The sequence below is a fragment of the Vigna radiata genome, chromosome 5 (assembly GCF_000741045.1).
Source record: "Vigna radiata var. radiata cultivar VC1973A chromosome 5, Vradiata_ver6, whole genome shotgun sequence".
NCBI lineage: Eukaryota > Viridiplantae > Streptophyta > Magnoliopsida > Fabales > Fabaceae > Vigna > Vigna radiata.
This window is the reverse complement of record NC_028355.1, coordinates 16,898,504-16,926,461: the sequence shown is the minus strand read 5'-3', so window position 1 is coordinate 16,926,461 and position 27,958 is coordinate 16,898,504. Positions and strand designations below refer to the sequence as shown.

General features: G+C 29.6%; 2 protein-coding genes and 1 long non-coding RNA gene across 12 annotated transcripts; all 3 read right to left on the bottom strand.

Moving 5' to 3' along the window:
* Window positions 1–19: 19 nt before the first annotated feature.
* LOC106760740 (putative esterase YitV) lies at window positions 20–9,108 on the bottom strand. Of its 9 annotated transcripts, XM_022780785.1 has the most exons (16): window positions 8,181–8,276; window positions 8,011–8,092; window positions 4,893–5,102; window positions 4,718–4,791; window positions 4,500–4,619; window positions 4,394–4,423; window positions 4,173–4,316; window positions 3,794–3,880; window positions 2,180–2,233; window positions 1,711–1,804; window positions 1,561–1,631; window positions 1,403–1,472; window positions 883–935; window positions 631–724; window positions 358–455; window positions 20–287 (listed from the first exon to the last, which is right to left on the bottom strand). In XM_022780785.1, exons 3-16 carry the CDS (start codon window positions 4,984–4,986, stop codon window positions 192–194), a joined length of 1,179 nt encoding a protein of 392 aa, XP_022636506.1. In that variant the 5' UTR covers window positions 4,987–5,102; window positions 8,011–8,092; window positions 8,181–8,276; the 3' UTR covers window positions 20–191. The 9 variants fall into 9 exon arrangements, with proteins under 9 accessions (XP_022636506.1, XP_022636505.1, XP_022636508.1 ...); XM_022780784.1 differs by lacking the exons at window positions 8,011–8,092; window positions 8,181–8,276 and adding an exon at window positions 8,894–9,108; XM_022780787.1 differs by having other exon boundaries at window positions 20–277; window positions 8,011–8,272.
* Window positions 9,109–9,355: 247 nt separating this feature from the next.
* On the bottom strand, window positions 9,356–12,826 carry LOC106760746. 2 transcript variants are annotated; one of them, XR_002667816.1, is made up of 4 exons: window positions 12,576–12,826; window positions 12,198–12,289; window positions 11,966–12,091; window positions 9,356–9,916 (listed from the first exon to the last, which is right to left on the bottom strand). It is a non-coding gene; the product is annotated as an uncharacterized LOC106760746 (long non-coding RNA). The 2 variants fall into 2 exon arrangements; XR_001375661.2 differs by having other exon boundaries at window positions 12,376–12,825.
* Window positions 12,827–21,547: 8,721 nt separating this feature from the next.
* Window positions 21,548–26,465, bottom strand: LOC106761562 (protein tesmin/TSO1-like CXC 5). Its single transcript, XM_014645122.2, has 8 exons — window positions 25,715–26,465; window positions 24,742–24,849; window positions 24,421–24,598; window positions 23,950–24,297; window positions 23,550–23,650; window positions 23,371–23,465; window positions 22,249–22,632; window positions 21,548–21,850 (listed from the first exon to the last, which is right to left on the bottom strand). Exons 1-8 carry the CDS (start codon window positions 26,029–26,031, stop codon window positions 21,693–21,695), a joined length of 1,689 nt encoding a protein of 562 aa, XP_014500608.1. The 5' UTR covers window positions 26,032–26,465; the 3' UTR covers window positions 21,548–21,692.
* Window positions 26,466–27,958: the final 1,493 nt, after the last annotated feature.

Sequence of the window (27,958 nt, the reverse complement as noted above, 5' to 3'; positions counted from 1 at the left end):
AGATAATGTCATGAGGCCCAATAATTTAAAATAGACAATGGAATGATGCAATTAATGAGCTATATCAAGCTAATTAAATTTATAATCTATGAAGACATAGGAGGACACTAGCTAAGGCTTCTTTAAAAAGCTGATTTTAGTAATGACAGATAGAATCAGAAAAAGATAATGGTTAATAATATGCGAACACGTCAACTATAAGGCTTTAAAAACCTATCAAACCAATCAGATGATTCCTTGATTTGCAATCTGGTTAATTGGTGTCCAACTCCAGCTTCTGCAATAAACTGCATGAAAAAGCTACCAATCATTCTGATAAAGGAAGTCACTATTATAATGAATCTTTTTCTCACCAACCTTAAAATTATCTACACACTGAAAAGCTTCGTATGCCTGAATAGCCTTTGACCTTGTAACTTCCAAGCCTTCAACGGGACACTGTGGATCTTCCGCACCTACATTTCCCAATGTTTCAATTACAAGTTATTAATTTGAATAAACAATAGGAATGGATGCAAAGGTTTAACATGCAAAGGTTGTAGCAGTGTGGTTAATAATCTGAATTGTGAATACATGAAGATGTGTATGAATAAGGTAGCCTGGTTTATATGAAAAAGAAAAATGTCTTACCATTGATAATAAGCAATGGACGTGGTGCTATAGCTGGAATTGAATAGGGCGCATCAAAATCGGAAGTTAAACCAGGAGAAATATGATCAAATGCCTTATCAGAAATATAAATTTATGTAATCAGTTTTGTATAGTATCCATTTTCCAAAAGTTCAAAATAACAGTCATGTTTTGTTATAGCAATAAATCAAAGAATAAAGCAATTAATTTGGAGACAGAAATTGGAATTGATTTCATATAAACTCGGCTGACCTTCTCCACTACTTCTTTGTCCATACGCTCTTTACCCAAATTATGACGAGCCACTGCATCCAATAACATTCTTGTCACTTCAGCATGTAATTTTATCGGATGTTTATGACCGGCAAACAGATAAAACTCTTGTTTTAATCTTCCTTAAAAGGAAATTCTATAATTTTTTTCAATATTAATATATCTCTATTAAATTATAATTGTGAAATATGTTTAAAATTTAATTACATTATTATAGATGACTAATAATTTTTACAATAACTTATTTTATTAGTAAAATAACTTAATTCTTAAGTTTGTTTTGGGACTTTCCATAATTATGATATGTTTTTATATTAATAGTTTTATTAATAAATAAAAAAGTTTTATTTTTAAATTTACTTTAGGCTTTCTATACTCTAAGGAACATTTATTATGTAGGCAATCTATTTTAAATAGCCAAATATAAAAAAAAGACCTTGTCAATTTGAAGAATTTATTAGATGTTCATATATGAAATCATAAAACATGTGCTCCATACCGTCAAACAAAGGCTCCATACTATCAACTTGACCCTTCCATTTATCGTTGTCTATGGCCCATTGAAATGCCTGCAACATATAGGACATAAGTTTTCAGGTCGTTGTTTCAGAAACAGAATTATCTAAACAAAAGCTCGATTCAATCATTGAGTGTCACCCGAACAGCAATCAGAGGAACAACCACAGAATAGCGAGTATCGGCAACTGCAGCAAACCATGCATGAATTCCTGCATCATCCAATAATTATATATACAAGTTATGAACCATGCATATCAAACATGTTCCTTTCAACATCTCTCAACCAACCTCCAAGTGATATTCCGGTGATTCCTATTCTAGAAGGATCTACATCCTCTCTTTCTGTTAGATAATCTGCCAATCTCATCAAGTCGTTAACCTGCTACAACATTAAATAAAACACCATTATTTTTTAAATGAACAAATCATAACACTTTTTGGACCAAAATCCCACTCGATAACAGGCCAATAACCCCTCACAGAATGATGGTATCACATGGACAACCAAATAATCTTGAATTAATCCAATATTGAAGGTTTTAACTTATCACATCCAAAATGGTAATGTTAATTGATAAATATAACAAGGAGATTGGTTATATTTATAATATAAAACAGTTTGGTTCAATGATCTAATCACAAACTAATAAGTGTAATATAACAATTATTATCTAATCTCAAACTAACCAATACAAAACAATAATTTTAATAATGCAATGCTAACAGTGCATAATCATTAAAGTCAATAAAAAATTACCGCTTCATATATAAATGGGGCCGTCTCAGCAGAACTCCACGAATAAGTAAGTGCCTGCGTATTTTATTTTTTTATGGTAGAGTTGCCGCAAAAACATGAAAGAAAACATGGTTAGTTTTAAATTTTATATAGATAACTTCTTTTTAACTTTCCACACAATCTTAATATGTAAGCAAAAGAGAGTCCATTTCTCTCTATATATATGACCAACACAGCAAACATAAAAATAATATCTTTTTATAGATAAATCAGTTCTCCTAAAGCCTAACCATTATTCTTCAATTCAAATTATCCATTCACAGTCGCTGGAATACTAATTTCATTTGAGGTACGTAGTAATCCAACTATTACGAAACTCATTTAAAAAGTTATTTGTATTAATTTATTAACCAAACTTTATGTTGTAACTTCAAATTATTATTTTATGAAATTACTTTATTACCACAATAAAAGTACCATAGTGGAGTATTTTAAATTGAATTGCAATCACATTCAACAAAATTAGAGTTGCAGAACCTAAAATTTACAATCATTTCAAAAGAAAATTAATTCTTAAAATTTGTTGTTTCAAACCAAGCATTCAAATTTTAATACATGAGTTCACGCCAAAACTTTTCCCAAAATAAAACTGCTTTATTCATCAGGGTTCTAAACCTAAAGGTAAGGACAAAATAAACGATGAGAAAACAATAGAATGGGAATCACCCTAGTGCATTTAAAATATAATAATATCTTAATTTGTAATTGAATTTTTATATTTAAAATTTTGATTCCTTTTAATTTTTATAATTTTTATTTCTGTTAAAAAAGTAATTTTTTATTTTTTAAATAAACTCAATTTGATATTTTTATTTAAATTAACATTAGTATTGTTTGAGAATTATTACATGTTAAAATCTGATTTTTTTTTTCTATTTTGAAATCTCAAGTTTTACTTGTGACACTTTTTAAATTTTAACACTTAAAAATTTTCAAATTTAATAAAAAAACTACAAACTAATTATATTTAATTAATGTAAAATTTGATTGAAAAAAAATCAAATTATTAATTAAACTTATAATAAATATAAAACATATTTATCTTTCGAAGATACTATTACGAGTCTAATTTTTATAAAAAAGATTAACATCAACTCCTGTTTATACAACCTTAGACAATAGTTGTTCAAATTTTTGTTATTCTCTATACTATTTATAAAAACAGTTTTCTTTTTAAGTTCTTTTACATAATATTTTACTACTAATAAAAATCTTACCCACAATAAAATTATAAAAGTTAATAAAATTAGTTTATTTTTTTAACAAGTTTTTTATAATTTTAATTTAAGCTACAATAATACCATTTTATTTTAATAAATATTAAAATAGTTAATCTTTACTTTTCTATTATTATTTTAACGAACAAATTTTGACAACAAATTTTGATAATTTTTTTGACAATGGGACACGTGTCATCATTTTATTGGTCTATTTGAATTTATGTTTAAAAATATTTAAAACGGACCAATCACAAGTCGTCTTGTCAAAAAATTGTTAAAAAAGTGTTGTTAAAAGAAATTTTTTCAATTTTAAAAAATAAACACAACTCATACGTTTTTTTTAAGAACCACGTACATCTCTAAAGGCGTTACTGTTCGTGGCACGTTCTCCATGGTAACATGCATCCACCGAAATCGCTATATATCCCCGCGAAGCATACGCCTAAAACAAGAAAAACAACATACTGTAAAAAAAATAAAAACGATTATTATTATAATAATTATTGAAATAATAAAAAATATTAAATTATATAATAAATTTTATAAAAAAGTAATTACGAATTTAAATAGTTTTATTATAGATAATTTATATGTGAATACTTTTAGTATTATAAACAGTTGTTTAAATTTAAGAAAAAATAGTTATACATATATATATATATATATATATATATATATATATATATATATATGTATAAAGGTGTACGAAACAGATAAGTTGTAGCAGCAACAACCTTAAGCAATGGACGCAAGAACTCTTTGTTTTTATTCATTCCGTGAAGAAAAACAACCGCTGGCCTTTTCTTATGGTTATCGCTTTCCTTTAGTTTATAAATTAACACCGGCACCCGTGGTATCCTTCTTCCCGACATAATATCCTGAGTCCCAAATCAATGAACCAAAACATCAAATCAGAATAACAACTCCCAAGAAAATGAATTAATTAGTAACATACCACAAAATCATCAACGTCGGCGAACATCTCCTGAAGCACAAAATCAAATCATTAACAAAAATACCGATTTAAAATTCAACTCCTAAGAAATTGATTAGTGACCTACTTTTTCATAAGATTCACCACTATTCAGGTGCCAGTTCATAACCAAGTAGAAGTTCTCCTCCTGAAGCAACTCTTCAAGGTTCTCTCTGTCCACCTTCGGACACGATTCCATTATCTCCATCTATAATTTTCAGCCAATTCAACCATGAAGACATTGAAAATTAAGAAATAAACAAAAAAACGAGCAAAAGACGTTGCAAATGTCAATAATGACAGTACCTCTTCCTTCGTCGGAGGAGAGTTTTCATAATAAGGAGACACCGCTTTCCTGTAATGACGAACCTTGGGGGGAACTGATCAAGCATCATAAATAAGAATGAGATTCAATTACACGAATCGTTGCGCAATACGTAGAAAGATTGAGAAAGTTAACTAGTGAAGTCGATTGTTATACATTCATCTCTTCGTCTATTACTCCAACGAATTTCTCGAAGGAGCTTGAATCGAAGCTTGCTATGAGCTTCTTCAATGGCTTCTTTTTCCGCCATTTTTTGTTTGGGATTTAGGTTGAGAGTGAGTTTGGGAGACGGTTCTTATAATTACGAGACTTTGACAGTTGGGTTGTAATGATTGAATGTTGAAATTGATGATTAGCATGTGTCAGCTGACCCAAATAATATGGATGAAAGGAAAAATAATAGGTTAATCAAAGGCTCAAGATTATGATTATGATTAGTCTATGGCTTAATATATATCCACACATTTTGTAGTCGAGGGTGAGGGGTGAAAATTATCAGAAATGTGTCTCTCTTATCCCAATACTCTATTAGTTGTTTGTTTTTTCCCTTCCAACAACTTTTTTGGATTAAATAATAAATTAGACTTTCGAATAAATAAATTTGAATTCACAAGTAAAATTCAATATTTTAAACTCATTCATATTATCTTAACATTTTTTCGTTAAATTTAATAAAAAAAACTTCTTAAATTTTTAATCTTACTTTTTATATGACCAGATTTTGTTAAAATGTAGTAATAAATTACATTAGAATAATAATTCATCATAAAAGTAATATTAAAATTACACACGTGTTTTTTTTTCTATTAAAGGTTTAATACTTTTATTTCATATGTTAAAATAATTTAACCAAATATAAATCATATTTAAATAATTCACTCATTAATTTGTAACTCAAATAATTAACTCAATAAGTCAAATAGTTAAATATGGGCTTAATATATTTGAATTCATATTTGGTTGGAAGAAAAAGAAAAACTAACTAATCTAACATGGCTTCTTGCTTAGTTAGAATTAACCTGAGTAAAAAAAAAATTACTCAGTGAAATAATAAATCAAAGAGCAACATATCTTGAATATAAAGTCTGGTCTAAATAGAGCTAATCATAGTCAAATGAGATTTGAAAGTAGAGACCATGGGAATATCGCTTATAGATCACCAACAAGTCCAATAAATTTTGTCTCAAGTACCTTTTAACTTGAAATCTCATATAAGAACATAAAACGGAAATAAAAGGAATCAAGTGCAGAAGAAGATAAGATTGGGGCATCCATCCACTAAAGACACCCTCCATGACTTCTACCTTCATTTCTTCTTCATTTTTTGTTTATATTTCATGCTATTCAACTCCATATTTGTTAGGATTAGATATAATCACCAAATTCTGTTGTATATTTTAATTATATTTATTTATATACAATGTTATGTTATTCTTCTTCATTGATGTTTAATCTTTATATGTATTGTTTATTGTGGCTTAATCAATCATACATTAATGCAAATTGTAAGAGGTTGGAAAATTTTGTAAGTTCTTGAATTAAGATAAGTTAATCAATAAATCATTTATTTTATAGAGTTAACAAGATATTGTAATTCAATAAAGTATATCTAGAGTTTGCTACAAGATATTTGAATATAATTTTTCATTATAAGAATTAATGGAATAAAGAAGAGGAAAATCTTTACTTTTGAACTTAAATGAAAGAAGATAGTAAGATAATGAAGTCTAATTAATTCCAAAATCTATATCATATATTTATATTCAACTAGTAAAACAAACATATACAAATGAATATTGTTGGGTCTAGACTTTACTACTTCATTCAAAATGCATTGCTCTCTCATCCATGTTTTGGCTGCTTAAGGAAAAGGCTTATTGAACATGAAGTCGTTGTCGTTAAACAAAGAATTATGTTGTGGTTGAGCTACATTTTCTTCTTCCATGTTTTCTTTTTCCTAACTTTTTCTTTTCCTAAAAATCCTACCAAAAAAAAATATATAATTAATTTCTCTTTTTCTATAATTGTAAAAAAAGTAATAGAAAAAGCATAAAATTTTTCTTATTAAATATGTAAAGAGATAACATAAGCAAATATTATATTTAATATACTAAACATAAACAATATATTTATCACACATTTAGTCAATTTGTTTGAGTGTGTTAAGCTCTTCCAAGTGCACTTAGTCAACTCTAAACGTATTTTATACTAATTTATTGACCAACTGTATTGCTATATTAATTAATATTTTATTTTTGAATGTTTAATAATAGTTATCATGAATAATTATATGTTAATAAGTTTATTTTAATTAAGGTTTCTTTGAATGATTTTTTTTTAAATTATAAAAAATAGAAAAATAAAATGTTTCTTTATAAGTAGAAAGTATCTTACACATACATTAAAAGTAAACTTTTAGAGAAGCTAATAAAAACGATAAATTCATTCATATATAAGTTAATTTTAGTTTTAAAAATGTTTATTTATTTTAATTTTCTTAGCTCATGCTTAAAGAAATTTATTTAAATAGGATATGAAATATCTTAACCTAGCGTAAGTCAAGGACTAACCCACTAAAAACCATAAGAAAATGACAGTTTGACAGCAACAAAAAAACTCATTTAGCAAACCTATTAGTGATATAATAATATATATTGATTTTTAAGTTAAAAAAAAATAGAAATTTTACTGATATTAAAACGTTAAAGCTGAATACTTTAGTTTAGGATTTTCATTTTTTTTACTAGAAGATTCGAATGTTTCCCCTTGAGATTCGATAAAACTTCTGTCGACATCCCTTTTTTACAAGTACTTGATATTATAATGTCAAATGTTGACAAAACTATTTATTTTATTTTCAATTCTTCTTTATTAGCTAATAATAGAAATATTCATATCTTATTTTTTTAATTAAAAATTGTTGTCATAATTGTATTATTAAACTATCACTCTTTTAAAAACAATGTTAATATTTTAAGTTGTGAAGAGTGTTTTTAACTAGTTAATGTTTAGTCTTTCAATTTTAATAGTGTTTTTAACAATATTAACGTTTGGATGGTTTCATATTTGTGGATTAGTGTTGTTTAAAGTAAAAAAATGAAATAATTTGACTGATATTATCATCAGTCAAAACCATATATTTTCAATAAGCAATCCTCTTATGTACTTAACAAAACATAGCACATGTGACTCAATTACTATTATGCTAAAACTTAAGAGCATATGCGACTCGATGAAGAGTTTCCAAAACTTTTAAGAAATTACAGGTACTCACCTTTTATATCCATTATAACATTAGCATAACATAAACTTGCCTGCCCTGTTGCTTTGAGTATGAAACCTCTTCGTCAATCCACCTTGTGATTCATGCACAATAATAAAGTTTTCCAGCAAGTGTAGTGGAAAATGCACATTCGAAATATATTAGTAGTACTAGTAACTTACCTCATATAGATCAACACAACACATGTGTCTTTTCCCAAGTCTCAACATCTCGATTCCATTTTTCACTAATTTATAAACATTCTAAGAGAAACAATAATTCATATATAAACATCACAGCAAAAGAAAAAAAACCTATATATATATATATATATATATATATATATATATATATATATATATATATATATATATATATATATATATATATATATATATATTTTATAGGTGTAGATAAAAAATTGACCACCTTACAAGTGGTACAAGAAATTTGAGCCAGAGCAACGTGGTTTCTAATTCTACAGGCACCTGATTGTTTCATTTAAAATCTCTTTATTTAGTATCTCATTCCAGCTTCTGCATGTCAAAACAAGCATTTCCCTTCAAAACTTATTTCCAAGCATACCATAACCAAACACCTTGGAGTTCTCAATATCACATCCAACTTAAGAGGCTACACTCGGAATATATGGATCTTCTTACAATGGATTTTAAATTATTGGATCCTCTCCAATCTAAAATCTCCACTATCAAGTGCTCCATGTCATTTTTATTATTATTGAAATTGCCTCTATCATTTTTGTTCGTTTAAATCGTCGGAAGGTTGCAGGTTTCAACCAACTGTTAAATCCATTCTTATTAAAGAGGTAACGGATGATCACAGAGTGACAAGTTTAAATTTCTCACCGAAGTGACCAAACAATACAGGTTCATACCTTGAAATTATCTAAACAGTGAAACTTTCTGTATACCAGGCTTGCCTTTGCACTTGGAATTTCCAGGGGATCTTTCGCACCTATAGTTCCCAAAATCCAAGCAAATCAATTCCATGTTAGCATTAAAAATTCACAAAACCTAAAACTGGTAACTAAATTGACTAATTTGGATAGATGTCTATATATTGTTCAGGTACAGAGCCAGATTTAATTTGAAAATGTTCAATGTACAGTATATACAATAGAATCTTATCATTGAGAATAAGTAAAGTACAGGGTAAGAAGGTTGGAATTGAATAAGGTGAATCAAATTGTGTGAAGGTAAACCTGGATCAATTCTGTCCCGCACCTAATAAAATATATATATATATATATATATATNATATATATATATATATATATATATATATATATATATATATATATATATATATATATATATATATATTTTATAGGTGTAGATAAAAAATTGACCACCTTACAAGTGGTACAAGAAATTTGAGCCAGAGCAACGTGGTTTCTAATTCTACAGGCACCTGATTGTTTCATTTAAAATCTCTTTATTTAGTATCTCATTCCAGCTTCTGCATGTCAAAACAAGCATTTCCCTTCAAAACTTATTTCCAAGCATACCATAACCAAACACCTTGGAGTTCTCAATATCACATCCAACTTAAGAGGCTACACTCGGAATATATGGATCTTCTTACAATGGATTTTAAATTATTGGATCCTCTCCAATCTAAAATCTCCACTATCAAGTGCTCCATGTCATTTTTATTATTATTGAAATTGCCTCTATCATTTTTGTTCGTTTAAATCGTCGGAAGGTTGCAGGTTTCAACCAACTGTTAAATCCATTCTTATTAAAGAGGTAACGGATGATCACAGAGTGACAAGTTTAAATTTCTCACCGAAGTGACCAAACAATACAGGTTCATACCTTGAAATTATCTAAACAGTGAAACTTTCTGTATACCAGGCTTGCCTTTGCACTTGGAATTTCCAGGGGATCTTTCGCACCTATAGTTCCCAAAATCCAAGCAAATCAATTCCATGTTAGCATTAAAAATTCACAAAACCTAAAACTGGTAACTAAATTGACTAATTTGGATAGATGTCTATATATTGTTCAGGTACAGAGCCAGATTTAATTTGAAAATGTTCAATGTACAGTATATACAATAGAATCTTATCATTGAGAATAAGTAAAGTACAGGGTAAGAAGGTTGGAATTGAATAAGGTGAATCAAATTGTGTGAAGGTAAACCTGGATCAATTCTGTCCCGCACCTAATAAAATATATATATATATATATATATATTTCAGAAGGAAAATTTTGAAGAGTGAAATTATTCTTTGAAATATAAAATCATATAATATATAATACTCAGTTAATTTCTCCTTCTATTTGTCTCTATTTATTACATTATTATTATTATTATTATTATTATTATTATTATTATTATTATTATTATAATAAGAAAATAATTAAACTATTATATAAAATGACAAGCTCACCAAATCCAATAAAGCCGATGCTTACATTTAGTTTTCACTTTCTTAAAACTTATTTACCTTTTTTTTTATGAAAATTGCTTACCATTTAATTATACTAGACATCATCCCCCTAGGCCAATTATAGATTAAAAGAGAAGTAATCCTAATATAAAATAGTTTATTAATTATTTTTTAGAGATTTAAAAAAATCTTAAGTTACTACATATATGTTTGTTGACAAAATCATTATAAAACAGTTGATTATGTTAGAAACTGTTCAAAACAGTGATGCGTGTTTTTGCGTTTTTCATGTTTATTCTGAAAAACTGAAACAAGTGATTACTTCTTCTTTTTTTTTTTAAAGAAGTTGCGCGCATAATAAAAGGAACTTCAATCATAATAATTATTATGAGTAAAAATTGTTGAAAAATCAGGCACAAGTTGTCTATCTTGTAATAATAAGTTCTAGAAAATCTTGGTTTACAATTTTTTATTACTAAAATACACTTCAACTGTATATTATATCTCCATAAATCTCTCTCTTTCCTTTCTATATCTTTTAATTCTGCACTTTAACGTTTTTTTTTTCTTAGCCTTTCTTTAGGTTTAAACCACTAATGTTCCTTATTCTCCTTATCCTTTCAATATATTTAAAAGAAAATATACATTGATAAGCAGACACATACATGTCTCCCAACTAGTATAATATGAAGAGGATTAAAAAGTTTGGTTGCTATGACTCCTCAAATATGAAAGTTGGCTCCTCCCCAATTCATTTAACTTTGTTACCATCACTTTTAAATGTGTAGATGAGTAAGCATAGTTAAAAAAATTAAAACTGAACCGCAATCCAAAAAAGTTTGAGTTACAGATTACCGATAAATAATCAGATGAATAAAAGTATAAAGTGGCTAATAGATACAAAAGAATAGGGTCCATATTTAAGAAAAAGAGAAATGCTTCTAGGAGTTTCAATTAAAAGTAGGGGAAAAGGGAAATAGAATCTTACCTTTTTTTACAATATCTGATTGTTTTGTATATATTTGTTATTAAAAGTATTGTTTAGAAATACGTAAAAATATCGACTGTGAGAATTAAAAAAGAGTAAGCCAATTTTTTTTCTCTCGTTCCCTGTTCTCCTCTCCTTCACTCCTTCTCCCAATAAATTACGTGATTTGAAATAAAATAGATGAGGAATAGACATATAATCCATTTTTTTTTATATTTTTATTTATCTGACTTGGTTGATAATTAATTTTTTTTAGAAAATTATGGAAATTTTTTCTCTTATTTAAACATTTTGTTTGCATAAATAAGACTGTGCTGTAACAAGCTCAATAAATAGCATAGCAAAGCAAATACTACATGGAGATAAATGGTTGTTTTGGTTGCACGTCTCCATGGTAACGAAAATCAACCCAAATTGCTACCTAACATCGCCACGCATGCGCCTAAGAAAATCAGTTACTATAATCCAATGAAATCAAATTATCACACAGCAGAACAGTACAAACAAAAGCGAGTGAAAAATAACCGATTGAGTGGAGCAGAGAAGAGGTATAGTAGTAGTACCAAGCAATGGACGCACCGCTTCTTTGTCACTGTACGAACTGTGAAGAAAAATAAATGCATGCCTTTCTCTCCGTATATCGCTTTCCTTCAATTTCGAAATCAACACTGGAAACCGTCTTTGTTCTCCTTTCCACGATTCAAAATTAACAAGTTAACGAATCAGATCGGAATAACAAAACTAACGATTCAAAATTCACGAACTCTAGAAGAAGCGAATTAATGAATCAGCTACCTAACTCCATATTCATAAACAAAATCTTCTTCCTGTAGCAACTCTTCAAGGTTCTCTATATCTGCCTTTGGATGGAACGCCAATATCCTGATCTATAATGAGGTTCATGCGATTGAACCGACAAATGAATCAGAATTTAAAAACAAAAATGAAATGATGCTACGAATGTTGATAATACCTCTTCCCTCGTTGGAGGAGAGTTTGTATACAGAGGATCCGTCACCGGATTTGCGAGTTCAACAGTTAGTGAAAATGAAACACACACATATATAACGGAGAATATTAAGATATTTATATATTATTTAATTAAATGAAACGTTAATCGGCAGAAAATTGGTTGAAGGTAGTGAGTATATGATTATTATTATTATTATATACCTTGCGCGTGTTGGTACAAACTATGCAGGACTAGCAGGAACTGAGATCGGAGCTTACTCTGACTTAGACCTTCTTCAATGGCGTCTTTTCCCGCCAAGCTTGTTTGGATTTTACAGCGAGTAAGAACCACCATAGCAGCCGGAGAGGAAGAGGTAAACTACGAAAATTGCAGTGTCCAATGCTATTAAGTTATGTGGAATAACTTCATTTTAATTATCAATCTGAGAGAGAGATAACTCTTTAGGTTAATATGCTTCTATGGTGGACGTGGATTTAAGAGCTGTACGGTGGACCAATATCTTAATTATTAGATACCGCTGAAAAAAGTCCCTCCATTTTTTTTTTCTTTACTTTTTAAGTTAAATTTAATTGCAAATAAGTACTTAACAAAATTAATAATGACATTAAATATGGTATAGCACTTGATATAAGAAGAAAATGTATTTTTAACAACTTATTCACAACCACTTATATAACAACATATAATCCATAAATTAATAAAATAATAATATATAATCTAGGTTCAAATTCTTTTTTAGTTCCTAAGTTAAGTTTTGATGTTCAGTTTAGTTTCCGTTTTTTAAAATGTCAACCTTTAATCTTTATCAAATCAGTCCTCAGACAGCACTTAATGAACAACAAATCACAAGTTTTCATATCTAGGTATTCAATATTATATCTAGGTATTCAATATTTTGTGATTTGTTAACGGAAGGTATTATGAACAACAAATCACTCAATGAAAAACTTGTCATTTGTTAATGGATAGGACAACGGAAGGTGTTATGAACAATAAATCACTTAATGAAAAACTTGTTATTTGTTAACGGATAGGACTGATTTGATATATTTTTCATATCATAGATAATAAAGATTGACATTTTTAAAAAAAGAGACTAAACTGAAGATCAAAACAGGATTTAAACCTATAATCTATTATAAAGAAATTATTAAATTTTTTTTATTAAAATATCATTCTCCTTGGCATATGAGTTAACTAAGTGCATCTAATCCATTATTTTCAAACATAAATATTTATTTTCTCAATATGGCATCTGAATGACTTCTTCTCATTATGAATTCAGGAAGGTGCCTTTTCATATTGTCAATTTCTTTTTCCAAACTATGAAAAACCGTTAAGAAAATTACCAAGACCAACACTAAACAAGAATTTCAATCAGTTTCTTTTTATGAATAAAATTAAATATATTTTTAATTTCTAAATTTTGTGGTAAAATAAAAATTTATTTATGTTTTTAAATTATATTTATTATTTTTTAAATTGAAAAACTAAAATATATTAAAATTTAAAATATGAACTAATTCTAATTTTGCATTTAAGTTTAAAAATTAAAAAATATTAGTTTTTAAAAATAAATCATTTTATTGATTTTTAAAATTCATTAAGTGATTTAAGAGTAATTTACAAATTTCATAAAAAGAATTTAATATCTGGTAACAGTTACAATATTATAAATTATTAATACAATTTTATTATCTAATATAATTAATTTCTAATTATAATAATTCAAAGTTTTAATAAAGTTGAGATTGTAAAATCAATTAATTGCGTTTTACAATTATATGTAAATTAATTGTATCACATAAGAACATAACAACATGCATCACTCCCAAAGTATTTTATTTCATTTTTTATTTAATAAGATCTTAAAACTTTTAGGGTGTGTTTTTTGTAGTGATGGGAAGGAGATGATTTGGAAGAGATGATTTAAATAGATTTGAGTGGATTTGAAGGTAATTTTTTTGTTGTTTTTTTGAGTGGATTTGTGGGTATTTGAGAGTGGATTTGGAAGTAAAGTTCATGAGAATTAGTGTAGGATTTGATTGATGTTACGGATAAAAAATTTGTTTGATTAATAAAATATAAAAGATTACCAAAATACCCCTAATTATTAAAGTAATATAAAATTATAATTATTAATGTTATAATTAATAAAAGTTGAAGATTTTAATTGGTAAAAATTGAAGATCCTTAAAATTCTTAAAAAAATAATATAAAATTATAATTATTAATATTATATGTAATTCTAAAAATTATTATAAGAAAAGAAAAAATAAAAATTAATTTTTAACATAAAAAAATTGTATTATTATTATACTTTTTATTATAATAATAATAATTATTATTATTATTATTTACTATAATTATTATTATTTTTATTATTATTATTATTATTATTAAAGCCATAATGGTAATATAATAATATTACACCAAATTCCTTCAAATCTCTCCTAATATGAGAGATAGGAGTTGGTAAGCAATCTCGCTTTTCCATTCGCACCATTAGCTTCATTTCCTTTCAAGCGAACAGCAAAAGTCCTGCATTTTCATTTTCTTAAATCGCATCTACAGTAAAATTCGTTTAAACGAACATAGCATTAATCATTTCACTTAGATTGATAGTGATAATGTAATATTTTTTTCCTTGTAAAATAAATATCAATAAAATAAATTAAAACTATATAGAAATATAAAATCATTTAAAAGATTAATTGTTCTTTAAAATCATGTATTTTTATGAAACGTCATCAGCAAAAAAGAAAAAGATTTAAAAATTGTTTTTAATTTTAAAAATAAATTATTTGATAATTAATCAATTATAAATCTTAATTAGTACCCATTTTTATTAAAATTAATTAGAAAATATTTTTTGAATTTATTAATATTTTCTATTACATTAATTAAATTTAGTAAAACATTTCCATTCATTTTTATTCATTCCAACTCACTTTCCTTTCATTCGAACATATTTATATTTTCTACCATCTTTTTCTTCTTTTTTCACAAACAAAGCATAAGTTTCTAAGCTAGAAAAAAGCATTGTAGGACCATTATACGTGTTCTTTTCAACATCACTTATACTCTCAAGTTTGAGTTGTAAGACAAGGAATAACTTGATTGTTCCTATATAAAGATGCTCACGAATGTAATGGAGATCAATCTCCAAGTGCTTAGTCCTTTTGTCGTATGAAGGATTAGTAGAAATGTGTATGGCAGCCTTGTTATCACAGTATACAGCAGCATAAGGAATGATAATGTCGAAGTCAATAAGCAGATTTCTAATCTAAATGAGTTCAGTGGAGACAGATCTGTTTCGGTGGATGATTTGCTGATAATGGGTTGTCTTTTGGCTTTGAAGGAAATGAATGAATTCCCGAAGAAAGATGCAGTAGCCCGTGGTTGATCTCCTGGTGTTTCTGCAGGAACTGTAATCAGCATCTACAAAAGCATGGAGTTTGTGGTCAGATTTGGATTTAAAAAGAATTCCATGACAGTAATATTTGATTGAAAATACAAAGATCGAGCCATATTTAAAATGTGTAAATGTTCGGGTTCAACCACACTATTTTGCTCACGTCTTTCTACACATGAAAACTGATGTAAAAGACCCTTTTCCAGAAATTGATTAGGCTGCATAATGAACTGAAAATTGTTATCTTTAATCAAAGTAAGAGACAAAAGACTAAAACAGGGTATGTGAAGAACATTATGCAAGAAAATATCACCAGACGTTTTAATATTGTGAATGCCCTGCCAGTCACCTTGGTGGAATTAGGGAGAATAACATGAAAATCTGAAGTAGACATATAAGAATCATACAAATGTTGAAAACAGCAAATAGGAGAAGTAGCTCCAGAATCAATAACCCAACGGTTAGCCAATTGATTTGATTCAAGATCTAAATGTTTACCTGGGACATTGGTAGCAATGGCATCAAAACAGTTGTCAGTTTTTAGTTTGTTAGTTAGAAAGGAAATAATTTGTTGACACTGGCTGAGCTAGGGTTCCATCAATCAAGGGTAACTTGTTTTTCACCGAAAGCGCCACTTGCATAGCACGACTCCAGGTAATATAATTCCGATTATCCCAGGATCATCACTGTGATGTAAAAACAGAGGATGCGAGGGATCTTGTGTGTGATCTTTGGGTGGAAGACTGGTCGTTTGAGTGATCGCCATAGAAAGAAATCGCAAATTGAAGGAGGCAGAAAAAAAAAAGGAGAAACACTGAAAGAGCAGGTTGCACCGAAGAAGCAATATGCACCAAAGGAGCAAGAAACGCCGAAAAGAGGGCCAAACAAAAACCTAATTTCTAACTGATACCATATGTGATTCCTTAATTTCAACGAAAATTGAATTAGTTGTTTTTTAAAATTTTCATTCAATTTGATTTTTTATAAATATGTAGATTTATTTTTTAAAAAATAAATTTTCTTGAGTTTATTTAATATTTTTAATGTATTTTATTATAATATTTGAATTATTAATTTAAAGTCAATTAAAATAATTAAATTCACGGTATTCTAAAATACATAACTACGTTGATTTAAATTTTAAAAAAATACTAAAAATTAAAAAGCTAAAAATATATTTAATTCTCTTAATATTTTCATAACGAATCAAAGTTGATAGAGACACCCCAAAAGAATGAAAAAGCAAGAAAATAAATAACTCTCAAGATAATAAAGGTAAAACAGGAAGAACATAATACATCGGTCAGATATAACCTAATATAATCACACATTAAAACATCATGAAATTCCTTTCTAAGATCGACTTAAGAATAATCACGAATTAAAACTCCAACTACACTTAATACTAAGTATCTCAAGAAAATTCTACTCTTTAGTCTAAATTCTTTCTTTTATTACCTTATTATTACGGTTGTAGAAAGAGGGATTTTTGTTTAGTTTTCAATGATAAAGGCCATTGGTTACTTGAAGTCCAATGTATTTAATTTCAAAAGTACATTCTCAAATTTGATTTAAATAAGAATATTAAATTTTAATTAAAAACATTAATATAAAAAGTATTTAATGGAATTGATTGATAAAAAGTATATTACGTCCAATTGTAGAAACCAAAAAAGCTCAAATTTTCACTCCATAATATTAATCACAGTAATCAATTAACCCGAATAAGTCATTGATATAATTCTCACTAATGATAAATGAGAAAATAATGGATTATATAGAAGATTATTTATTGTTTAAAGCTTTCATCCTCAGACTTATAATTAATTATCTAAAAAAATCTACCATACTATTTAATTCAACTGATTGACACTAGTGCATTTAATGTCGGTTAATTTGGACTTTTAACGTCATTTTCACAATCGAAGTCTATACGGGTGACGTCTACGAGACGTCACAATTCCTCTGAACTGACGTCTATATAGACGTTAGTTAACGATATCGACTGACGTCTGCTTATACTCACACCAATGTCTAATTACTATATATAGACGTCCACCTATGCTTAAACCGACGTCAACATGAATATATAGAAGTTGTAAATGACACTAACCGTCGTCTATGTTCCTTATAGACGTCGGACCATGCACTAACCGACGTCTAACAAAGGTGTTGTGTTTTAGTGTAGTTTTGATCCAGACTTTCGATAGTATAGTACAACACTCTCCTCTCGCTAGTTTCCCCAAAAAAAAAGCTTGCGTCTTTTGAATCTTCTATGACATTTCAACCCAAAACCGAACTTGAGTCCATGACTATTTCCCATTATTCAACCGCAAAAGAAAAAAAATACGGTGACATGAGAACTAGATAAGGACCCAAGTTCCATTTTGGGTTGAGAAGCCATAGAAAACTCGCCACTCTTCTTGTGAGGAAACCAGCAAAGGGAGAATGTTACACTATGTTACCCAAAGAAAGGATCAAAACTGCACTAAAACACAACACAAAGAAAGCCAAATTTTAATCAATTGAACGACAAGATAATCGATAAAAAACTAAAGAAAGTTTAAACGGTAAAGCATAAAAAAAACCACGCACCTGGGATGCAAGAGAGAAAAAGGAGAGGACGAAGACAATGACGTTATGAGAAACCACAATGCAATGCCGCAAGAGATAAAAAGTAGAGGTGCGCAAGCGAGTAAAAGAAGAGGAGAAGCAGAGAAAAAGGAGAAGAGATGAAGACACGATCAGAAACTGAATGGCGATAAGAGTCTGCGGTCTATTTAAAATGAAATTGGGTGTCGGTTGCTCCAGAAACCGACGTCTATAGACGTCGGTGTTTCAGGGGATTCGACATCTATTCTATGTCAAAGAAGCTGAAAAGATTGACGTTTGATTTCCTCTCAGGGTAGTTCACATCGGTGCCCCTCCCAGCCGACGTCTAAATTGAAGAATTTTTGTCTTCCCGCCTTCCAGACAAGCCTTAGACGTCGTCGTTTGACTATCTGACGTCTAAGCGCCTAGGAATTAGGTGAACAACATTAATTGTAGCCCAGTCAACGTCGGGTTTTCAGGGGATCCGACGACTATGCGACGTCTAAAGCTGAACCGGTTGACGTTTGATTTTCTGTCAGTGACTTGAACGTCGGTGCCTTTTTCTAGCCGACGTCGAATTGACTGTCTTATCACATACCTCAGGTAATTGGACGTCGGATAGTTGGCCGGTGCGGCGTCTATGATGTCATAGATGTCACCTAACAGCGAAACTAACGTCTAGTTTTCCAATATATTTACGATAATGCCACCGTGCAGTAATAGACGTCGGTTTTTCACGAAACCGACGTCTAATGAGTAACGTTAAACAGTATTTTTGCACTAGTGTGAAACTGTATTTTCTATAAAATATCTTCTTTTCAAAACGTATTTAAGGCTTTGATTTATAAAATAGTGATTAATAGGCTTTCGAATCTTAATTCTTTCCAGATTTTAATTATGTGCCAAATAAAATAAAATAAAATAAAAAAACAAGTTTTGTCACAATTTGTTAAGCTTTTGGCTTTGAATTTGTCTACATTAAAACGTTCATATCCCAAAATTAAGAAACTGTGTTGATCAGAGTCAAATGAAACATCAGAAATGTGACTGGTATATTACTCTAAAATATCATATCCTAAGCAAGTAAAATAATTTTGATATTGTTACTCTTTTTTCCAATAATTGAATAAGTTTCTATGTTTTAAAACGTCAATTAATATCTTATTTTTAGAGGATATTGACTTAGGTATGAAACTAACTCAATATTGATGAAAATTGACTTTCATTGTATATTCTATTTTAAATTTAACCATGTTAGAAAGGCCTACTTTATCTTAATCATTAAAGATGCGTAAATAACAAACTTCATTAAAGAAACACAAAAAATGTAAACAACAAAGATAATGATATTTAGACAACATTTTTTTGACAACATTTGAACATTGATTACGTGTCAATCTGTGATTGGTCTTAAATTACTCTATAATAGTGTTTATGATTATTATTATTAATTATGAAGTAATTTACGACCAATCATAGATTGACACGTAATCAATATTCAAATGTTATAAAAAAAATGTTGCCTAAATATCATTATCCAAACAACAAACTCTAAAATCATCTTTAAATCTAGATTTTAAATTTAATTTTACCCTAAAATTTGACTCATGGAATGATAACTGAGTCTCACTTCTCATATTCTATAATTTGACCTTCTTACAAAATATTCAAATAAGTGTACCCAAACTCATTCAACTATTTACCCAAATATAAATAATATTTTATAACCCTTACAACCACAACACGTAATATAAGTCACCATCCAACGAAAAGCATAAATGGATTTCACCTGTATAATTAAATGGTTTCATCTGTGATGTAGATTGACTCAGGTGAAACCTTTTATAAAATAAATTTTAAGTCTAATTAAATCTTATAAAATTGATTTATAAAATGAAATTTGTACTTATTTATATATTCTAAATAGGTTTTATTTTTAATGAAAACTTTCAACAAATCGAACCAATTTTGTTATTATTAACACAACAATGTTCGTGTTAATATAAAAAAAAGTAAAAATTGACCAATGATCAAGACAATACTAAATGGTGTTGAGATGTCGGCGCAATAAAATGTGGTGACAATTATATATAATAATTTTACATAGAGCTGTCAATTTAATTTTTAATCCAAAAATGAGTCCTGATCCCCTAAAATATACCGCAGAAATTTTTTCAAAGTCTTTAACTCCAAAATCTCTCATAAAGTAGGTTGAATGAGGATTAGAACCGAATTAGTTCATTTATTTTCTTTGTTTAAAGAATATAAGTTATTTTTCCGTATAAAGTGGTTACCCACGTAATTGTTAATAATTCTTAATAATATTTTACATCATTATTAATAAAAAATTTACAAAATAAATATATAATATCTTTTTATACTAATTCATATATAACAAAATGACATTTATATAAAGTAGTTCTATGCCTATATTTAACAAAATTAATATCAAAATTAAAAAAACACTAATAAAATTAAATTTAATGTATTAATTTTTTTGCATTGTATTAAAAAGAGAAATGTTCTAATTCTTATTGTACCAAAACTATATTTAAAATATTTAATGATTGAGTTATTGAAATTATATATATATATATATATATATATATATATATATATATATATATATATATATATCCAATTTTAAGTTAATCAACATCTTAATAATTATTATATTTAATATAACATCGTAATAATTATTATATTTAATATATTATTTGTTTTGAAATTTGGTCATCCGGTCACGATGTTATCATATAATTAGTTAAGGATGAAAAAGAAAAGAGAATATTAATAATTTTATTATGTATCTTCAAATGAATTTTGTTAGATTAATTTGGAAATATTGTTAAAATTGGTAGAAATGAAAAATGAGACTTATTAAATGTATATTTCTCAATTACAAAAATAATGAACTTTTAAAAAATAAGAAAGTAAATATAATAAACAATATTCCAAGCAAACTCCAAATATTATTTCCACCCAAATGCATATATTTCATTTGTCATTCATTTCTTTACTTTTCTCATGCTAAAAAGAAAAACTCAGAGACTTACCTGATCCATAGAGATTTTGGAAATATTTGACCTGTAAATTGTTTTGATCTCATCAGCTTTTTTGGTTCCAATCTAATAAACTAAGATCAAGTCGTATGAAATAGGTTAATTAGACAACTATAATTCTGAGTAACCTTTTAATTTAAAGCAGGGAAATAAATGCACATCAATGCCAGAAATTCCTGGCTGGTGCACGGACACTGGCAACTTTTTTCACTGGTCAACGAAAAATCAGTAATAAACATGTCCATTAGTTATGGCATAAATGTTTGGGATATTTTAGTAACCGATGGGATGGGGTAATTTGCAATGCAATTGCTACTATTTCTCTTTTCACTTCCAACGCCAGTTTCAGCCCCAATATTGCCGTGGTCTGCGGGTTCTTTCTTGGTCGACGAATAATAGCACGTTTCTACAACGTAAAGATAAACGATATTAGTTAATTAGCTTTAGTTACCTCAGAGAATTGCTTCTTGCTTTACATAATAAGCTTGGCAACAAGGTGAGTGCCTATGTCTTCTCATTTTTCTGCTCTAGCCTCACATTCTTAGTTTTATGATTACGATGATGCATGCTGTTTATACAAGTTGGCTGAGTGAGACTAATAGCTACAAAGTACAATTGCATCATCAAGTAGGTATGGATATACTACATGGTCAGCTGAGTTAGCTATGTCATTCAAACGGGACTTTCCCCAATGACTATTTATAGAATATTACAGTAAATTTTTAACAGAAAAACACCCAGATAATTTCTGTGAAGCAAAATTGTAATAGTGAAGACTAGAACACCGTAACACTAAAGCCTAACCTTTTATGCTACCAAGAGTAACGAGTTCGCGAAGAACATCCAAGAGTTTGGTCATTATAAGCCTTTCCTGCTCTCCGTAAGCAGCATCAGAGCTTCCATCAGAATTTAATGACTTTTGAATCATGTTTTGATATGCAGCTCCATCGGCAGAAGTATTTCCAAAAAACATGTTGGCCTGTTCATCACACATCAATGCCAGTGTTTCTGGTGACAATGGCCTATTATAATTTGCAATATCAACTGCATCTGCCACAGCTTTATTCACGTGACCATCACAAACGGGCTGGCGACCATCTTTAGTTTGCTGTAGCGATTTAGCTGATGAAGCAACGGAAGCTTTAGAGTTCCCAGCTTTTGTTTGTCGATCTATTTTCCCTTCCGTTTCTGAAAAGTTGGGAAACATTTATTAAAATGCAAACTATTGTCACAGATAAAACAGGTCGGGAAAATATGGAAAGGGTGAAAGCTATAGAGCATCACAGAAAGACAACTATTGTCAGAAATGTGAACAGTACAACTTGAATCTGAAATACATATTTACAAAGGTATGCAACTGCATGATGACAATTGTGGCCAAAGCATGTTTATACCAAAAAATGAAAGACTTCAGGAACATTAGTGGTGTTCATGATCTGATCGCCTAACCTAACCAATTCAAAGAACGAAAATTTGCTGAAAGTATTCTGTGTATGAAAGGTCCTCTAAGAGTTTTTTCACCAGTGCCCCCTTCCTTAGTCATATTATTAGTGTGACACTAGTGTCATTAAAAAAATTAAAAATAATCTCATTAATTTTACTAAACGACAATAGTTTCCCTTCGGACATTGCAAATTCAAAGTTTTGATCATCAAATATTCAAACACAATTTAATATCATTACTTTAGATATGCATCGGTTAACTATTGTTCTAGTACCATAGTACTTTCCCAATTGCTTACCATTTCCCTGTACTCCCCAATAAAATATAGCATGACATATAACACCACTTCTCTCTAAGGTATCCCTTAATTACAAGTACATATTTAAATCTTCGGAATATTAAATCATTCAATATTCATTAGAAAAAAATTAAATTATTCTGAAAATGATAAATAGAGTATACATCCATGAGTTGCTCAAAACCTGCATCAATCTTTGCAGATACTCGTGAGAGAATAACAAAAAGTGAGCAGAGATTCTTCACATTTTGTGGCTGGAGGACATCTGCCAATACCGACCTTCAGCATGAATAAATTGTTAGCTGTACATAGACCTTGAAGATATATAAATTCGTCAAATAATTATTAGAAAAACTCACATACCGGTACATAGACCTTGAAAACCCTGAAATTCTTGTGTTGACATGGTCAGAAACAAAGGAATATGACAGATTTGAAGATGAGGAAGCCATTCGATCAGTTTCCTGATTAAAATACAAAATAATGTAAAAAAACATTACATTATGTTTGGATGTCCAAGGATAGAGGAAATTGATCAGTAAAACAACAGGTAAAAAATAAGGAAATCAAGGGATACAACAAGGATTGAATTGTTGACTTGATGCCTATAATTACAAGACAAATCTATTACATTGTTGGATTCATATCATTTCCTTTTCCAATCCAATTATAATGAACCTGCTGCATAAAGAATTAGTATATTACTATTTACATAGATCCGAGTAAATCCTGTCAAGACTGAAAAAAGCAAAGAAGAAAGCACCTGTAGGTATTGGGCAGTTGTGTTAACAGTTTGATCCACAGCTAACTTTCCAGAAAACGTTTCTTGAATTTTTCTCCTCTTCGGTGTTATAGGGTTTCTATAGCCAGATGATCCAAGGACTTCGGTTACAGCAACATTAATTCCCTGTTCGATGTGAACTAGATTATACTCTCTGTGAAAAATTGCTCTTCTTTCCGTACTTCCTTCAAAATTCTTGCAGTCCATGCATTTACAATTTTCAGAGCAGAGGATATTGGCTTGGAAGCACTCACAATACTTCTTAAGGCAACCAGATTTCTTGCAGTGACATCCTTTATTGTGCTTTCCTATAACTTGAGCTTCACTTTCCTGTGTTCATACAAGACATTAAAGTGCACCACGTCAACTAAAATATCACATAAACCTAGAGCATTAAGTACCATTACAAAACCTTGGAATTTGAATTTTGCGGTAGTTTGAGGAATTTTAAACCTTGAAATTTCGTTGTTCTTGCGGACTGCTAGCAATTTTTGGTCTGAAAGCATTTGGGTTTCTTTCCAATGTTATTCCAACTGCCTCCTGTCTGGCAGCCTCATTATCCACATTATTGTGACAATTTACACAGTTGCAACCATCACAATAGATCCCAGCTGCAAAACACTCACAGTACCTAGCATTTGCCAAATTAGGCTTTTCCAGTTAAAGAGAGAGAGGGCACGAAAAACAAGGTGCAAGATTGTGCAGATATAGTATGACCATGAGATAACGTATTCTTGATAAAAGTTTTTCATTCGGATAAACTAGAGGACTTACAATTTGAGGCATCTAGAATTTTTGCAGTTACATTGTTTCTGTTTCTTTGGTGTCGTGTCCTTTAATTCCACATTAATTCGAGGTTGTGATATAGGAGACTCTGACTTCCTGAAAAAATGCAAATAAGTTCACAAACAATAAAATTCAAATTAGTACAAAAGTTCTTACTGTGGGGCAAAACTTAAGTGAGTACATAGACGAAACAGTATTTCTAACCCCTTATTATATGGATTGATGAAATATTTGGAGCTTTTTCCTTTACAACTAATTTAGCTCTATCGAGTAGCATTAAGTTTAGTAGCAAATTTAAGACACTTATTTTCCCAAAATGTACACTACATTTTTCCCTTTTTTTACCATAATTCAGATTACTATAGTCAATCTCAAAATGATAACAATGAGGCCAAGTAGCATTCCTATACAAATATTTATAATTATTGAAATGTATCCATCTCACCTTTATAACTTTCCGGTTTAATTACAACTTTTCTATGTTTTGGTCTCTATGCCTGGAAATAACTCATTTTAGTACTTCTTAGTTCCCAGGAAGTACACTTTTTTTTTTAACTCATTTTACTCCTTACTCAAACGTTTTCTAATCCATTTTAGTCTGAATAATTACTGACAGTCAAAAGAAAATAGACTAAAATGCATGTATTAGGGAACTAAAGTGAGTAGAGTTTCTTTGAACAGGGACTGCAACATAAAGATTATTCGAAATAGGGACCAAACTAATTATGAAACTTAATATTTTCAAGAATCATTACTTTTGGAGGCATCCAATCAAATCATGTCAGCCAAGAACAATCTTTGTCGCACTAGATTTTAAAACATATGTCCAATTCAACATTCTTAACCCATAGCGACCCACTTTAGCACGATCCGGGCATTCTTTATCATTGACACAGGGTTAATCAAATTCAAAACGCTACAGTTTTCTATTTCCTTTCTTTTTAGCCATAAGTATACTTACACCACTGGCAACACCTTAACTGGAAGATTCTGCACCGGCTGCGGAAATTGACGAACCGGCAAAACTAGCTTTGATCCCGGTGAATGTAGCCAGGGCTGTTGCTCCTGTGGCTCCGAACATAACCATGGCCGTTGCCCCGGTGTCTGCAAATTTAACTGCAACGGAAGATGCGATGAGAGCGGCAGAAGTGAATGCGGCGGTGGTGGTGACGGAGGAGGCAGTTTCAGGTGCGGATTATCTCTGCAAACGACGGTAAAATCTAATTCTCTGGCCAATTTCTGCGGAATTGAATCCGACATCGTTTCCCTCGGTTCCATCTGAACAGTGATCAGAAACCGATCTCACCAAACAGCGGTGCAATTGGCAATGATGTTATTCTGAACGACCCTCTGCTTCGAGTTGCGTTCCCGAAACTTGAGGAAAAAGGCTTCGAAGTGAAAGGGCGATGCGTGAGAGTCCATAAATTCTCGTGCCTTACGAATTGCAAGAAGGGCAAAAGGAATGAAACAGCATTTATTATGTAATTATGTAAGAGAAGGAGAGTATGAAAGGAAAACTGAATTTATTGTGGTGTTGCCGGAGGAAGTGTGTCCTGGGGAAGACTCTGGTAGTGACAGCTCTTTCTCCCTCTCGAGATTTTGAAAATTGAATTGAATAAGTTGGAATGTTTGATTGGACTATCAAGATTTTCTCGAGGAGCTTCAAGTGAATTGTGTCCGTTGGATTGTAAAAAGATAACGGTACTTTCGGGTTAGTGCCGGGATAATTTTGGCGCTAATTGAATCCAATGGTAAATCTTACATACTTTATAAATTTGAAGTCTTCAAATATAGAAACCCCAAAAACAAAATAATATAATATAGATTAATAATAATATAAAATTTTGCTTAAATTTAATAATATGGTTTTATTAACTTATTACGAATTATGATGGTTAATTATTCATTACTAATATTATAAACTAAATTTAAAATGGCTGTGAACATTCAAATTAAAACGAGCATGATGTTAAATTTCCAGAAATTTTATTTCTAAGATTGTTATGCCCAGTGTTTCGGATTAGTGGGGTCTTCCCAACTCAACTGCTCTTCCTCCGTTCGTTCGAGTATTAGTCTTCCGTTATTCTCCTCGACCGGTCGGGTACCTGTTAAAAGTACTCCGACGTCCAAGTCAGTTCTCAGTTCTACTTGTAGAGATAAAAAGAGAAAGTTATGAGACAGTATAAATGCACAATAAATGTTCCTACCTACTGTTACCTTTGACCTCTATTTATAGTTTTCAAGATGGGTTGAGAATTAACCTTCCTTAATCACGGCCCAAGATCGGGCCTAATCCTCCTAATCTTATTTAGTTTGGTATTAATCAGTAATCTAATCCTTCTTCGCTAACTATCAGTGAATGGTCTTTCGCCCTTCAATGATGACGTCCGGCCATACCGGACGAGCTTAGATAAGCGTCGCCTGAGGGTTTGCTTTAGAGTCGTGCGTACGTCGGTTGTCCAGACGTCCCTCCAGGTGTGTATGGCCGGACGTCCTCCCTAGTACAGAGACTCAAGTGTCGTCTGGGGATTTGCATTGAAGCCGGGCGTAAGTTGGTTGTCCGGACGTCCCCCTGATGTATAAGGCCGGACGTCCTTCCTAGTACACCCAGGATTAATTTTTTCATCTTTCAAAGAAAATTATTGATTTTCTTATAAACATAATAGTTAGGTATGTAGTTATAGGAAGAAATGAAAATATATTTTATTAAAATATAAACTAAAAGTAAGAGGAATGTGTAATAGAATGAAATGAGAATAATATATACTGATTACGGAAAATCATTTTTATTTCCACTAACCTTTTATCATAAAAATATAAGTAAAAGAAATATAAGTAATCTATATTTCTAGATATTATTGTCTTTAAGAAATTAAAAGTTATACAAAATCTCTACTAAAAAGTAATAAAACTTTGTATTTTTTAAATTTATTTTCCTATAAAATGTTCAAACTTATAGTAAAACAACAATTGTACATTAAATATATAAATGTTCTTGTATAATAAATGTGAACATTCTTTGAGTTTTATAATTTTTCACTAATATTCATATTTTCCACTTGGAGTTGATCCTTGACTATCTTGAAAATAATTTTCAATACATTAAAACAAACACCATTTCAAATTAGACGATATCATGGATTTGAACTTCTTTTATCCTACCAAAAGATTTTGATGATTTTAGCATGAAGTGCTATTTATTATC